The 15820-nt window shown below is 36.3% G+C and overlaps 1 protein-coding gene across 2 annotated transcripts in view; it reads right to left on the bottom strand.

Moving 5' to 3' along the window:
• Nucleotides 1-3868: 3868 nt before the first annotated feature.
• Nucleotides 3869-15820, bottom strand: part of SOX30 (SRY-box transcription factor 30) — a 36264-nt gene continuing 24312 nt past the window's right edge. The window contains exon 5 of one of the 2 annotated variants that reach the window (XM_045503553.1): nt 3869-4295. In XM_045503553.1, coding sequence (XP_045359509.1) covers nt 3914-4295 — 382 coding nt within the window. In that variant the 3' untranslated portion in view covers nt 3869-3913. The remainder of the gene's footprint in view (nt 4296-15820) is intronic. The other variant, XM_045503563.1, reaches the window with a different exon arrangement.

The raw sequence follows: 15820 nt of genomic DNA, 5'->3' as shown, positions 1-15820 counted from the left end.
CACTTTCGCTCTCAAAATTAACATTAAAACAAAACAAAACAACATTTTCCTAAAATAATTTCAGAGAAGGAGCCAGAGACTAAAGGGTTTAGCAAACAGAAACTCCCCCCCACACACACACAATTTTCCCCTTTTCCTACAAGCATTCATCACTGAGTGAAAAGTTTACTGAATTTGTGTATATTACACTCATCAGAAAGGAAACAGGTAGGTTGGGTCAAGTAGTTAGAATACAGAATGTAGAGATAAAGAGTACATCTGTCTAGAGGATGCGAACGTTGTCATCAAGTGGAATTAGATAGAATGTAACTACTTATATGTTTGTTTTTAAGAAAACTGATTTTATTGTGAAGTCTTTGGAATTTCTCTAAAATCGAATAAGTTTAAATGAGTCAGAAAGCTAAAAAAATGATGTGCCTCAGCAGTCTGTCCCAAAATATAGGCCAGAGATTTTTCAGAATTACCCTGCCCACATCAAAATTATACTACTTTAAAATATTGCAAGTAATTCATAGAATCCCCAGAATTTCATTTCAACATCAGTTCCAAACTACAACTTTCAAAAGTAGCTTATACTTTTGGCTCAGGAATAATCCTACTGACAGCTGGTTTACACTGTGGAAAATATACTTGCATGGGAATTTAGCACATTTGCCCACTTGAATTCCTGGATGTAATATCTATCAACTTTCATTAAAAAAACAGTTTAGTAGAGAAAGGCAACTTACAACTATAAGTTTCAGTTCTTGACTCTTCTAAGACCATCAGATACTTAGTACAAAAAACAGTTCTTTTAGCCACTGCCTTCTTTCAATAAAGGATTTAAGGTGATCAATGCAGGAAACCACATGTGAAGTCAGCGGTTGAAAACCAAAACCACCGGCTATAATTGTATTAGCATTTTCCAAAGTGGGCTCTGTGAGATGTTAGCAGACATGTTAAAACAAAAAAAAGGGGGTCTCAAGCCAGATAAGTTTGGGGAGCACTGACATAAACTGTTAAACATGATTTTTCACTGCAAGACTTTTAACAACCGTCCCCAAGGCAGAGGAGTAGGATGTGTTTCCCAAACTTAAATATTGTCAGAATATCTAAATGGCTTGGGTTCCAACTAACACATTTGGAAAAGCACTGCTCCTGCCCTTCTAAATTTGATAATTAGGCTACTTGAAAATTGGGATTAAATTTATTTTCATTTTATTTTCAGTGAAAACAGTTTCCTTAATTTGCAATTAGCCAGAGCAGCTTTGTCAAAAGCACAGAAAAGTTTGATGCTTTGAACATGCTGATATTTCAGCACACTTTTAAAGAAGACTATTCTTATTACAAGTATTACCTCTAATTCATAAGAACAAACAAGGCAATGAGACCTATTAGAAAGTGCTTGTGGCTCCAAGCTTAGAAAATTTCACTCTGATGACTTGAAGAGGCAGATGAATTAGTGCCAATGGGGCAGGGCTTTGTTTAGTCTGTAGATCTCTAGTCAGAGCCAACAGTGATTTAAAGAGCTATAAATGAGCAGATATGGGCATTTGTAGCGAGGCATGCTTATCTGTAGTTGGGTTACTTTTCTCCATAAGAGCTACCCATATTTTCCAGCCCAAACTATCTTGTGGATCTGTATATAATCTAAACTCTTGACGTGTGATCCCAGCACTGTTGCCCATCCTCAACAGCCATTAAGTACAAGAAGGAAGGAATTGGTGGTACAGGGCTAGCCTGAAGGTAGACAGGGAAAACACTAAACTATGCTCTGTAACATTCAGCTGCCTTACAAAGGGATTTACCCCCAACCAATTTGTCTATAAGAATAAGATCTGTAATCAAAACCCCATTTAATCACTAAGGTATTATTAAAATGAGATGGGATAGGGGCACCTGGGTGGCTGTCATTTTAGTGACTTCAGCTCAGGTCATGATCTCATGGTTCATGAGTTCGAGCCCCACTTTGGGCTCTGTGCTGACAGCTCAGAGACTGGAGCCTGCTTCACATTCTGTGTCTCCCCCCAACCCCCACCCCGACTCTTGCTGCCCCTCCCCCACTCGGTCTCTCTCTCTTTCTCTCTCTCTCTCTCTCAAAAATAAACTGGAGCGCCTGGGTGGCTCAGTCGGTTAAGCATCCAACTTCGGCTCAGGTCATGATCTCGCGGTCCGTGAGTTCGAGCCCCGCGTCAGGCTCTGTGCTGACTGCTCAGAGCCTGGAGCCTGTTTCAGATTCTGCGTCTCCCTCTCTCTCTGACCCTCCCCCGTTCATGCTCTCTCTCTGTCTCAAAAATAAATAAATGTTAAAATAAATAAATAAATAAATAAACAGTAAAAAAAATTAGATGGGATAAAATGGGTCAAGCTGACACACACATTTTCCCTTAGTTATAAATATCAATTGTGAAGACAACCAAATGTCACTTTAGTTCCAATGTGGGGTTACATGTTTGCCCTATCAATAAATTCAAATTTTGCTCTTTAACCACATTGAAATGACATTGCACAGAGTAATAAAAAATATAAAATATGAAAATAAAATTTTATTGGGAAGAGGAAATATTACATACAATTAAGTATAGGGTTGATGAAATATATTACATTAACAACCTTTCCTTAAGGAACAAATACAGACTTAGTAAAAGAAGATGTTGGAAGCTTAGAACAGGTTTCCATATACAATTTCCAAGCAGTTTTAAGTAACAAGATCTCAATTTGCATAAATTATACAGATCACTGAGGGAAAAGTGTATTGGTTTGTGGATATTTCTGATCCTTGGTTCAGGTGCCTTGTAGATCTCTTCTACCATGATCCCAACTCTGGTGGTCCTGATCCTGTTCTAAATAGGTTCTCTCGATCCACAGTGGCCACTTACCATGAGGACACATCACAAGAAGGATTTTTATTGCTCACTGTGAATTAAAAAAATTCCATGTGCTCTTCCATGAACTCCATGGTTTTAGAGACAGCTGTTTGAACCAAACCTGGAAGAGTTTTTCCATTTGGGGTAGTGCTTAAGTCACATGTACACACGTGAAAAGAGTTTGAAAACGGCATCAGAATATGTGCACAACATCTTTATTGATACAGTTTTAAGTCTCGTGTAAGCTAATAGAATCTGTGCAATTCTGGAGACTATTAAATAAAAATAAATATCTAATAAGAATCCGCACGTGGTATGGAAACCATCCGCACCTGAACAGTATTCATTTTGCTTATTTCTATCCCCCAAACAGAAAACATACAACAAGAACAATTTTATCTATGTTTATTTAATTATAACAAAAGTAGAACAATGCATACCAAATGGAAAAATAAATCCAAAAAAGATGATGAAAATGTTTAGGAACAGAAATGACTAATTTAGCTGAAGGACTTAACCCAGTGCCATGAAAACATATTTGCAACTTATAATTGGTTATTCACATAAATTAAATTTAGCAATTGAGTCCAAATTCACTACTAAAAGTTATCAAAATACTTTCAAAATGTTACATAAAAACTGACAATATCCATAAATGTTACATAAACACCAAACAAAAAATCATATAAGAAAAATAAATAAATGTATGTTGAGATAAAATACAAATCACACTTATCATGCCAGCTATACACTCCCTATCCCTTCAAATATAATTGTGAGGATTCAGTATTTTTCACATTCCAAGATAAAGTAATGATAATATATATTGATGCAAATTTCAGCCACAAAAATAAACTACTTTATATCTTAAATATTCCTACGATGAAACATCAGGACTCCAGTTTCACTAATCAAATCTTTATGAAGGCATACATCATGTTTGATTTTGACCCCTCATATCATGGCTGAAAACTCTCAGCAAAGCTTTCTAGGCTTTTTTTCTCACACCAACTGACCCAGAGTATATTTTAAGAAATGTTTATTTTCTGTGCATATTTGTTTTAAAATTATAAATTCCTGAGCACTTTTTCTTCATCCTCCTCATCACTATCAGTGACATTGACTTGCTGGATGCTAGAGGGAGTTGACGTTGGGGCTGTGAAGACGTTCTCTAAGGCTCCAATGTCCAGCTGAGGCATAGGATTTAAGTATTCTTCCCCACTGTGGCTATGACTGTTATAGTAAGAAGTCCCATCCACGCTCTCACAACTCCGAGAATCTTCGCTGTGTGTACGTTCATCTGGGTAGTCTCTAAAAGGATAGTCTCTATTTAAAGCTGAAAACATAGCCTCGTGTTTTTGGTACCTGTCTTCATAATAACCAAGGCATTCTGGCATCGAACTTGGAAAATTTCCATAGCCAAAGGGAGGCCGACTATAAGGGCACGTGCTGCAGCAGAAAGACAAAAAAGGAATTAGATCATACCTTGCCCACGTGTTTCCTTGCACACAGACTAATTGAGCGCATTTAACTGCTCCTCTTTGGGGCCTGGAAAGTTCCCAAGATAACTCCTCAACCACTTCATGTATCCATCTGTTCTTTTACTACTACCAAGTCCCAACAGAAACTAAATGGCAAAGTAAGTTTGTGACTCACTAGAACTATTATCTATTATCAGCCTCAGGCTTCTTACCTTTGACAGCCTTGATAAAGAAAAATTGCTTATCTGGGCTTTTTTCTCATGATGCCTACTACCATGTAAGGTTTTGGAAATGCAGACATGTGTTACACCGTGCTAAAAATTGATACTTGGTAAGCAGTGCAACAATTATTCTTATTAGTATTTGAAACAAATCTTATGGGGGGGGGGTGATGTATAATTGTGTTGCAATCAAGAACTACTCATCAACTACATTTTTCACAAAACTAGGAACAAGTAATCCTAAAATTTGTATGGAACCATGAAAGACCCTGAATAGCTAAAGCAATCTTGGGCGGGGTGGTGGGGGGAAGCTGGAGATATCACCATTCTATATTTCAAGATATTCAAAGCTATAGCAATCAAAACATACAGCACTGGCACAAAAATAGACACATAGATCAACAGAACTGAACAGAACTCAAAAATAGAACTCAAAAATAAATCTATGATTACATGATCAATTAATTTATGACAAAAGAGGCAAGAATATACAATGGGGAAAATCCTGTCTTCAGTATGGTGCTGGGAAAACTGAATAGCTACATGTAAAAAGAATGAAACTGGGCCACCTTTGAATACGATACACAAAAATGAACCCAAAATGGATTAAAGACCTTACTGTGAGACCATAAAAATCCTAGAAAAGAGCACAGGCAGTAATTTCACTGGTATTGCTCATAACAGTTTTCTAGATATGTCTCCTAAGGCAAGGGAAACAAAAGCAAAAATAAACTACTGGGACTACCTCAGAGAGTTTACATAGCAAAGGAAACTATCAACAAAACAAAAAGGTAACCTTACTGAATGGGAGAAGATAAGATATTTACAAACAGTATACCTGATAAGGGGTTAATATCCAAAACATATAAAGAATTTATATAACTCGACATCAAAAAACAATCTGATTAAAAAATGGGCAGAGGACCTGAATAGACATCTTTCTCATTTTTTTTTAAATGTTTTTATTTATTTTTGAAGGAGAGAGAGACAGAGCATGAGCGGGGGAGGAGCAGAGAGAGAGAGGGAAACACAGAATCAGAAGCAGGCTCCAGGCTCTAAGCTGTCAGCCCAAAGCCCGATGTGGGGTTCAAACCCACAAACTGTGAGATCATGATCTGAGCCAAAGCCGTACGCTCAACCGACTGAGCCACCTAGGCGCCCCTGAATAGACATCTTTCTAAAGAAGATATACAGATGGTCAACAGACATATGAAACGATGCTCAACATCACTCGTCATCAAGCAAATACAAATCAAAACCATGATGGAATATCATCTTACACCTGATAGAAGGGCTAAAGTCAAAAAGACAAAAAGTAACAAGTGTTGGTGAGGATTTGGAGAAAAAGGGACCTCAATGCTGTTGGTAAATTGGTACCAGTCACTATGGAAAACAATATGGAGGTTCCTCAAAAAGTTAAAAATAGAATTACCATATGATCCAATAATTCCACTACGGGGTATTTACCCAAAGAATATGAAGACATCAATTCAAAAAGATATATACACCCCTATGTTTATTGCAGTTTTATTTACAATAGCTAAGAAATGGAAGCAACCTAAGTGTCCATTAGTAGATGAATGGATAAAACAGATGTGTTATATATACACACAATGGAGTATTATGCAGCCATAAAAAGTATGGGATGCTGGGACATTTGGGTGGCTCAGTCAGTTAAACATCCAACACTTGATTTCGGCTCAGGTCATGATCTCATGGTTCGTGGGATTGAGCCCCACATCCAGCTCTGTGCTTGGGATTCTCTCTCTCTCTCTCTCTCTCTCTGCCCCTTCCCCCTTCTTTCTCTCAAAATAAATAAACTTAAAAAAAAAAGTGAGATCTTGTCATTTGCGACAATATAAATGGACCTAGAGGGTATCATGCTAAGTGAAATAAGTCAGATTGAGAAGGACAAATACCATATGATTTCACTTATAAGTGGAATAAAAAAAACAAACAATGAACAAAAAGCAGAATCAGACTGTAAGCATAATAAGCAGAACACAACAGTATTATAGTATTACAGCAGTAAGCAGAATACAGAGAACAAACTGATGGTTGCCAGAGGAGAGAGGGGTGGGATGTTGGGCAAAATGAGTGAAGGGGAGTGGGAGATACAGGCTTCCAGTTAACAAGTGAATAAGTCACAGGAACAAAAGGCACAGTATAAGGAATACAGTTAATAATATTGTAAGAGCAATGTACAGGGGACAGATGGTAGCTACACTTGTGATGAACATAGCACAATGTATACACTTATCAAATCACTATGCTGTACATCTGAAATGAATATAACATTGTGTGTCAACTATACAAAAAAAAAAGTTCCTGGGCAGGGTGGGGAGGGGTGGGGCTGCACCACTGGAACAGAGGATGACAACTTAACTTTAATTGACAATAATTAAATTGAAAACACTCACTATCAGATTTAGAATGGATGTTTAACTGTGGTTTTAAAGATCATTTCCAAATAAAATTTTTGCAACATGAACAATTGAAAAGATTATTTTTACTGTTTTACAAACTGCCTTTTTAAGGCAATCTAAAAATTCTGCCATTCAAACCCAATTTTTTTAGGTATTGTAAAGGCATAGAACAGGAATCATAGGAAGGGATATACAAAAGTCCAAGCAAGAGTTCCCTGGGCTCATGGACTCCATCTAGTGACAGATAACATAAACATAAAAACCATACTCATGAGCAAAACCCATGACAAGTTGGGGGTTTCATTTCATGCTCCCACTTTTTTTTTTTAAAAAAGGTCAACTTTGTTTCCTTCTATTAAAAAATATAAGTATAATCAACATACTAGACATCATCTCAAACTCTGAAAATATGGGGTATCTTCAGCAGATTGATATCTCACCCCCAAATCTCCAAGTGCTACAAACCTTGCCCATGTTAACTATCACAAGCATGAGGCTAAGTTTCCAAAATATTTCAGATTTCCTTTCCTATTGCCACATCTTCATTCAAGCATTTTTAATATAATACGTACGTCCTGAAGGTGTTATACTTCTAGCTAGTATGATTTTGCTCCTGTAGCTCTTTCACCTGAGCGTCTCCCCATTCACTGAATTACACAGACACTTCCTCTTTCACAAAACCTTCCATCAGGTGGAAACAATCACCCACTATTTTTTTTCAGGATTCAACGTAGGCAAGATATTATTAAAGGCTTGGTGGATAATTTAATTTAAGAATGATCTAGGGGCACCTGGGTAGCTCAGTTAAGCATCTGACCCTTGATTTTGGCTCAAGTCATGAACTCACGGTTCATCTCTCTCCCTCTCACTCTGCCCCTCCCCTGCTCACATGCATGTGCTCACTCTTTCTCTTGCTCTCTCTCTTTCTCTCAAATAAATAAACATTAAAAATAAATACAAAATAAAAATGATCTAGAATCTAGGTATATAGTAGACATGTGCTCAAGTCTGTAAGGCAAACTGCAAACACCAGATGGCTATACCAGTGTGGTAAAAACACATTAGACCCACAAAATAGATCAGTTAAGACAGGAGTAATCCTAGAAGTTTGCATGGATGAAAATGAATAACTTTGGAAGCACTGAGGTATAGTGGGAAAAGCATCAATTAGAATTTTCAGAATGATAATATTAGTCAACATTTAATAAGCAATTCCTATGTTTTCTAGGCATCTGCTAAGGTTTATGTGTTATCTCAATTACTCATTAGAATAACTATATGAGACAGATACTCTATCTCCACTTAACAGATGAGGAAAAAGATAACCTGGAAGAGACTGAGTAAAGTGCTCAAAGTCAGTATTTAGTAAGTAGTGAAACAGAATCAGGCAAGCTAACTCTAGAACTTGTTCTCCTAACTACCATGCCACAGTACATGGGTACTAGTTCTAGCTGTGCCACTTATAAACCTGGTAACCTTAAAGAAACCTACATTTTTCTGAGCATTGGGTTCCTTATATAAAAGAGATAATATTACCTGTTCTGACAACTTAAAAGGTCTGTCATGAGGAACTTGCCAGAGGATGTCTATATGAGTACTTTGGAAACTAGAAACACTTATAATGTGTTACTACTTAGTCTTAAAAAAAGTTATTTGTAGCAATGTATTCATAAATATACACACATATGTTTTGCTTTTATTTTCAAAAAGAAAGAATGCAAAGGTAGAGCAAAATCTAATTGAAGTAGTGGTATGTAGGGGCGTCTGGGTGCCTCAGTCGGTTAAGCACCTGACTTCGGCTCTGGTCATGATCTCACTGTTCATGGGTTCGAGCCCCATCAGGCTCTGTGCTGACAGCTTGGAGCCTGGAGCCTGCTTCAGATTCCGTCTCCCTGTCTCTATGCCCCTCCCCCACTTGCGCTCTCTCTCTCTCTTTCTCAAAAATAAACAAACATTAAAAAATAAAAGAAATGGTGGCATGTAGGAGGCAAGATGGAAGGGGGGAAGAGACAGGCAGAGAAGCCAGGCTTCTCAGAATGTACTTTGTATTATGATTTTGGCTTTGAAACCATGTAACGACTTTGCATAATTTTAAAACAATTTACTATTTTAAAAAGTAATGCCCTAAAAATTAAAAGCAAACGAAAACAAATGAACCCAAGTTCATATCAAGTTGCAGTTTCCTTGACTACACAGAGAAAAATTATTTCAAGATAATTTAAATCTGATGTCTTTATTGTGTCTTCCTGGTAAGATACACCCTAAAGAGAAAAGAATGACAAATACTAAACTACATTTGGTAATTTTATTGTTTGTGATACTGCTGCTTTGAAACTCTTGCTATAATTGTTTTGAAGCTATTCTCTCTCTCTCCCCCCACCCCCCACAAACATATTAGGAAAAAAAAAAAACATATTTCGTAGGACAAAGCAAATATATTATTATCACTAGAAAACAAGATTTCTCCTAGGGAGAAAAGATGTTAGCACATAAAATCAAAGAACTTCATTTGAAACTACAATATTTAATTTATTTTATAAATATCAGTATATACTCATGAATTACTTCTCATACAAAAAATACATATTATTCTCATACGTATTCTCATATTTTCCACTGAAAAGCCCTAGACACTTTGTTAATTCAGAAGTGATAAGCATCCTTATTGCCCAAATTGTGATTTCAGTAAAAGAAACTTGGATTTCTGGATAAAATGGCTGATTCCAGGTCTGGGAAGTACAAAACGTACAAGAAAAACCTAGGGCATACTTTGCCAGAGAACAAAAAAGCTATCAAAGATTAAGGACACAGAACCCAACTTATAGCCAACTGGACAAATAAAAGAATAATTTGAGCATCAGAAGATATAATAATGATTGCAATGTATCAAAAAATACCAAATATATAAAAATATACTTGTTCATGACGGTATTCCTAAAACAAAACAAGACTCAGTAATATCAGGCGAGGGTGTGGGGAGTGTGGGGGAGGGGGAATCAAGAATTTATCCTCTCTTCCTGTATTTCAGAGTAACCAAGTAGTTGATGGCAAGTTTTTCTTCAAAAAAGCATTCTAGTTAATGAAGAAATGCTGATGGAGAAAATCACCATTTTACAATCCCATTGGTCTAGGCAACAATCACCATAGCTACTAAAATCATTACAATGGTAATTCTCAACCTTAGCTGACAGTTACAATCACCTGGAAAAACTTTTTATTTAATGTTTAATATTTATGAGAGAGAGAGATGGGGTGGGGGGGGTGGAGGGAAGGGCAGAGAGAGGGGAGGACAGAGGATTCAAAGCAGTGACAGCAGAGAGCCCAATGTGGGGCTCTCTGAACCCTGTGAGATCATGACCTGAACTGAAGCCGGATACTTAACCAACTGAGCCATCCAGGCACCCCAACCTAGAGAAACTTTTAAAGAATACTGCTGCTCAGGTCCTACCCTGACAAAAATTCTAATTTGTTTGGTCTAAACTCTTCAAGTGATGCTACTGTACAGCCAAGAATTGAGAAGTACTATTAAAGTGGTAATACCTGAACCCACAGATCATTCTTAACATCACTATTAGAGAAAAACAGACTTTGTGTACCTCTTGATGTGATACAATACAAAGTACACAGCGCCCAGGAGGTATCATTGTCAAAGAGAGAGAAAGAGAGAGAGAGAGAGAGAGAGAGAGAGAGAGATAGGGAAAAGAAAAATAAAGGGGGAAAAAAAGTAAAAGAAAAAAATTTGAACCTGAATTTAATCAAGTTGCAATATCTATCATTTTACAGAAAAAAAAAAAATAGGTGAAAGGGAAACATATAAACAATATCCAAGGATGTAATAAGCAAAATGTAAGATGAGTATAATTTCTTGTTTCTTCAATAAATACATGGAATTAAAAAAATAAAAGAGGTTAGAGCACGATTTTAGCAAAGAAGAGGCTTAAGAAACATAATCACATCCAATGTGTACGTCTTGCTTGGATCCTGTTTTATGCAAACTAATTGTGAATGGAGGAAAATTCAACAGGTCAGTTGTTGGATGATAATAAGGAAATATTAATGCTTCAGGTATAAAAACGGTTCAACATTTTTTTCAAGTCCTTAGCTAATAAATATACATACTGATGTATATGCAGATGAAATTATATGACATCTGTGATTTACTTTAACATACTTAAAGCACTTCCCACTAAAAAGTAAAAGAAATAAATAAACTAACAAGAGCTAAACTGTTGATAATTGTTGAGTGATGGGTACATGGAGATTCATTATGCTATTCTGCTTTACATATAAAAATTTTTGTAACTAGACGGTAACTAAGACAAAAATATAATGCTATTCATTGCTTCTTTCATTCATTCATATGCATGTAAGATTCCCCCATGTGTTTTCAGGGCTTGATAGTTCATTTCTTTTTAACACTGAATAATATTCCACTGTTTATGTATATCACAGTTTATCTAGTCACCTACTGAAGGACATCTTGATTGTTTCTGTTTTGGCATTTATGAATAAAATGGCTATAAACATCTGTGTGCAGGTTTTTGTGTGAACACAAGTTTTCAATATTTTTGGTAAATACCAAGGAGTATGATTGCTGGATCATATGGTAAGAGTTTTTGTAGTTTTATAAGGAATTGCCAAACTGTCTTCCAAAATAATTATATCATTATGCATTCCCACTAGCAATGAATTAAAATGTCCTTTGCTCTACATCCTCCGCAGTATTTGGTGTTGTCTGTATTTTGGATTTGGTAAGTTCAGATAGGTTTATAGTGGTTTCTCATTTAAATTTGTAAGTCCCTATTATTCAGTAATCAAAAAGAATGAAATCTTGCCATTTGCAACAACATGGATGGAACTAGAGTGTATTATGCTAAGTGAAATAAGCCAATCAGAGAAAGAAAAATATCATATGATTTCACTCATATGTGGAATTTAAGAAACAAATCAGATGAACATAGGGGAAGGGAAGGAAAAATAAGAAAAACAGAGAGGGAAACAAACCATAAGAGACTCTTAAATACAGAGAATAAACTGAGGGTTGCTGGTGGGGTGCTGGGTGGGGAGATGGGCTAAATGGGCAAGAGTCATTAAGGAGAAGACTTGTTGGGACAAGCACTGGGTGTTATATGTAAGTGATGAACCACTAAATTCTATTCCTGAAATCAATTTTACAATATATGTTGACTAATTTGGATTTAAATAAAAATTTAACAAGAAAGAAAAAAGGAGGAAGAACCAAAACTTTCAAATAAAACATAATGGAGCTGGGAAGAGCCAAGATGGCAGAACAGCATGGAAGTTTTTTTTTTCTTGCACCTCACATCCATGAAATACAGCCAGATCAACACTAAACCATCCTGCACACCTAGAAAATTGATTTGAGGATTAACACAATAATCTTCACAACCTGAACCACAGAACTCATCAGAAAGAGAAAAAAAAATTTTTATTTTCAATTTTTATTAAAAATATTTTTCTTTAATTTTTTCGTACTATATTTTTTACTATTTTGTAAATTTTTCAAATTCTATTTTACTTCCATCATTTCATTTTATTATATTCCATTGTATTCACTTTTTCAAATTTTCAAATGTTTTTCTTTTTTTTTTCTTCTTTTTTTTCCCCCTTTTTCTCTTTTTTCTCTAATCTATGAAGCTCCTTTCAACAACCAGAACAAAATATACCTAGGATCTAGCATAATTTCTTTGATTTTGTGTGTGTGTGTGTTGTTCTTAATTTTTTAGTTTTAATTTTTTTTACCTTATTAATTCCTTTTCTTCCTTCAAAATGATGAAATGAAGGAATTCACCCCAAAAGAAAAAAGACATGACAGCCAGGGACCTAATCAACACAGATACGAGCAAGATGTCTGAACCAGAATTTAGAATCACGATAATAAAAATACTAGCCGGGGTTAGAAAATAGATTAGAATCCCTTCCTGCAGTGATAAAAGAAATAAAAGCCAGTCAGGATGAAATAAAAAATGCTATAACTGAGCTGCAATCTCAAATGGAGGCCATGGCAGCAAGGATGGATGAGGCAGAGCAGTGAATCAGTGATATAGAGGACAAACTCATGGAGAATAATGAAGCAGACAAAAAGAGGAAGACTAAGGCAAAAGAGAATGATTTAAGAATTAGAGAAATCAGTGCCTTATTAAAAAGGAACAACATGAGAATCACAGGGGTCCCAGAAGATGAAGACAGAGAAAAAGAGGTAGAAGGGTTATGTGAGCAAATCACACTGGAAAACTTCCCTAACCTGGTGAAAGACACAGACATCAAAATCCAGGAAGCACAGAGGACTCCCATTAGATTCAACAAAAACTGACCATCAGCAAGGCATATCATAGTCAAATTCACAAAATACTCAGGCAAAGAAAGAATCATGAAACCAGTAAGGGAAAAACAGTCCTTAACTTACAAGAGAAGACAGATCAGGCTTGCGACAGACCTATGCACAGAAACTTGGCAGGTCAGAAGGGAGTGGCAGGATACATTCAATGTGCTGAATTGGAAAAATATGCAGCCAGTAATTCTTTATCCAGCAAGGCTGTCATTCAAAATAGAAAAAGAGATTAAAAGTTTCCCAGACAAAATGAAAATTAAAGGAGTTGGTGACCACTAAACCAGACCTGCAAGAAACTTCAAGGGGGACTCTCTGGGGAGAGAAAAGACGGAGGAAAAAAAAAAAAGACTAAAAGCAACAAAGACTAGAAAGGGCCAGAGAACACCACCAGAAACTCCAACTCTACAAGCAACATAATGGCAATAAATTCATATCTTTCAGGGGCGCCTGGGTGGCTCAGTCGGTTGAGCATCCGACTTTGGCTCAGGTCATGATCTCGTGGTCTGTGAGTTCGAGCCCGGTGTCAGGCTCTGTGCTGACAGCTCAGAGCCTGGAGCCTGCTTCGGATTCTATGCCTCCCTCTCTCTCTGCCCCTCCCTCACTCATGCTCTGTCTCTCTGTCTGTCAAAAATAAATAATTAAAAAAAAATTAAACAAAGAATTAATATCTTTCAGTACTCACTCTAAACGTCAATGGACTAAATGCTCCAATCAAAAGACATAAGGTAACAGAATTGATAAGAAAACAAAATCCATCTATATGCTGTTTACAAGAGGCCCACTTTAGACCTAAAGACACCTTCAGACTGAAAGTAAGGGGATGGAGAACCATCTATCATGCTAATGGTCGACAAAAGAAAGCTGGAGTAGCCTACTTATATCAGACAATCTAGACTTCAAAATAAAGACTGTAATAAGAGATGAAGAAGGGCATTATATCATAATTAAGGGGTATATCTACCAAGAAGACCTAACAATTGTAAACATTTATGCTCCAAATGTGAAAGCACCCAAATATATAAATCAATTAACCACAAACATAAAGAAACTCATTGATAATAATACCATAATAGTAGGGGACTTCAACACCCCACTTACAACAATGGACAGATCATCTAAACAGAAAATCAAGAAGGAAACAATGGCTTTGAATGAGACACTGGACCAGATGGATTTAACAGATATATTCAGAACATTTCATCCTAAAGCAGCAGAATATACATTCTTCTCCAGTGCACATGGAACGTTCTCCAGAATAGATCACATACTGGGACACAAATCAGCCCTCAACAAGTACAAAAAGATCGAGATCATACCGTGCATATTTTCAGACCACAACGCTGTGAAACTCGAAATCAACCACAAGAAAAAATTTGGAAAGATAACAAATACTTGCAGACTAAAGAACATCCTACTTAAGAATGAATGGGTTAACCAAGCAGTTAAAGAGGAAATTAAAAAGTATATGGAAGCCAATGAAAATGATAACACCACAGCCCAAAACCTCTGGGACACAGCCAAGGCAGTCGTAAGAGGGAAGTATATAGCAAACCAATCTTTTCCATAGGAGGAAGAAAGGTCTCAGATACACAACCTAACCTTACACCTTAAACAGTTGGAAAAAGAACAGCAAATAAAACCAAAACCAGCAGAAGACAGGAAATAATAAAGATGAGAGCAGAAATCAATGCTATCATAAACAAAACAGAACAAAACAAAACAAAACAAACAAACAAAAAAACAGTAGAACAGATCAACGAAACCAGAAGCTGGTTCTTTGAAAGAATTAACAAAATTGATAAACCACCAACCAGTTGGATCAAAAAGAAAAAGGAAAGGACCCAAATAAATAAAATAAGAATGAAAGAGGAGAGATCACAACCAATACAGGAGAAACAAGAACAATATTAAGAGGATATTATGAGCAATTATATGCCAATAAAATAGGCAATCTGGAAGAAATGAACAAATTCCTACAAATATATAAACTACCAAAAATGAACATGAAGAAATAGAAAATTTGAACAGACCTGTAACCAGCAAAGAAGTCGAATTAGTAATCAATAATCTCCCAAAAAACAAGAGTGCAGAGCTAGATGGCTTTCCAGGGGAATTCTACCAAACATTTAAGGAAGAGTTAACACCTATTCTCTTGAAGCTGTTCCAAAAAATAGAAGTGGAAGGAAAACTTCCAAACTCCTTCTATGAAGCCAGCATAGAAGATCAAAACCAAAGACCCCACTAAAAAGGAGAACTATTGACTAATTTCCCTGATGAATATGGATGCAAAAATCCTCAAGTTATTAGCCAACTGGATCCAACAATACATTAAAAAAATTATTCACCACGACCGAGTGGGATTTATACCTGGGATGCAGGGTTGGTTAAATATCCGCAAAATAATCAATGTGATTTGTCACATCATAAGAGAAAGGACAAGAACCACATGATCCTCTCAATAGATGCAGAGAAAGCATTTGACAAAATACAGCAT

Source organism: Leopardus geoffroyi, chromosome A1 (genome assembly GCF_018350155.1).
Source record: "Leopardus geoffroyi isolate Oge1 chromosome A1, O.geoffroyi_Oge1_pat1.0, whole genome shotgun sequence".
Classification (NCBI taxonomy): Eukaryota; Metazoa; Chordata; class Mammalia; order Carnivora; family Felidae; genus Leopardus; species Leopardus geoffroyi.
This window is presented reverse-complemented; position numbering and strand designations above follow the sequence as displayed.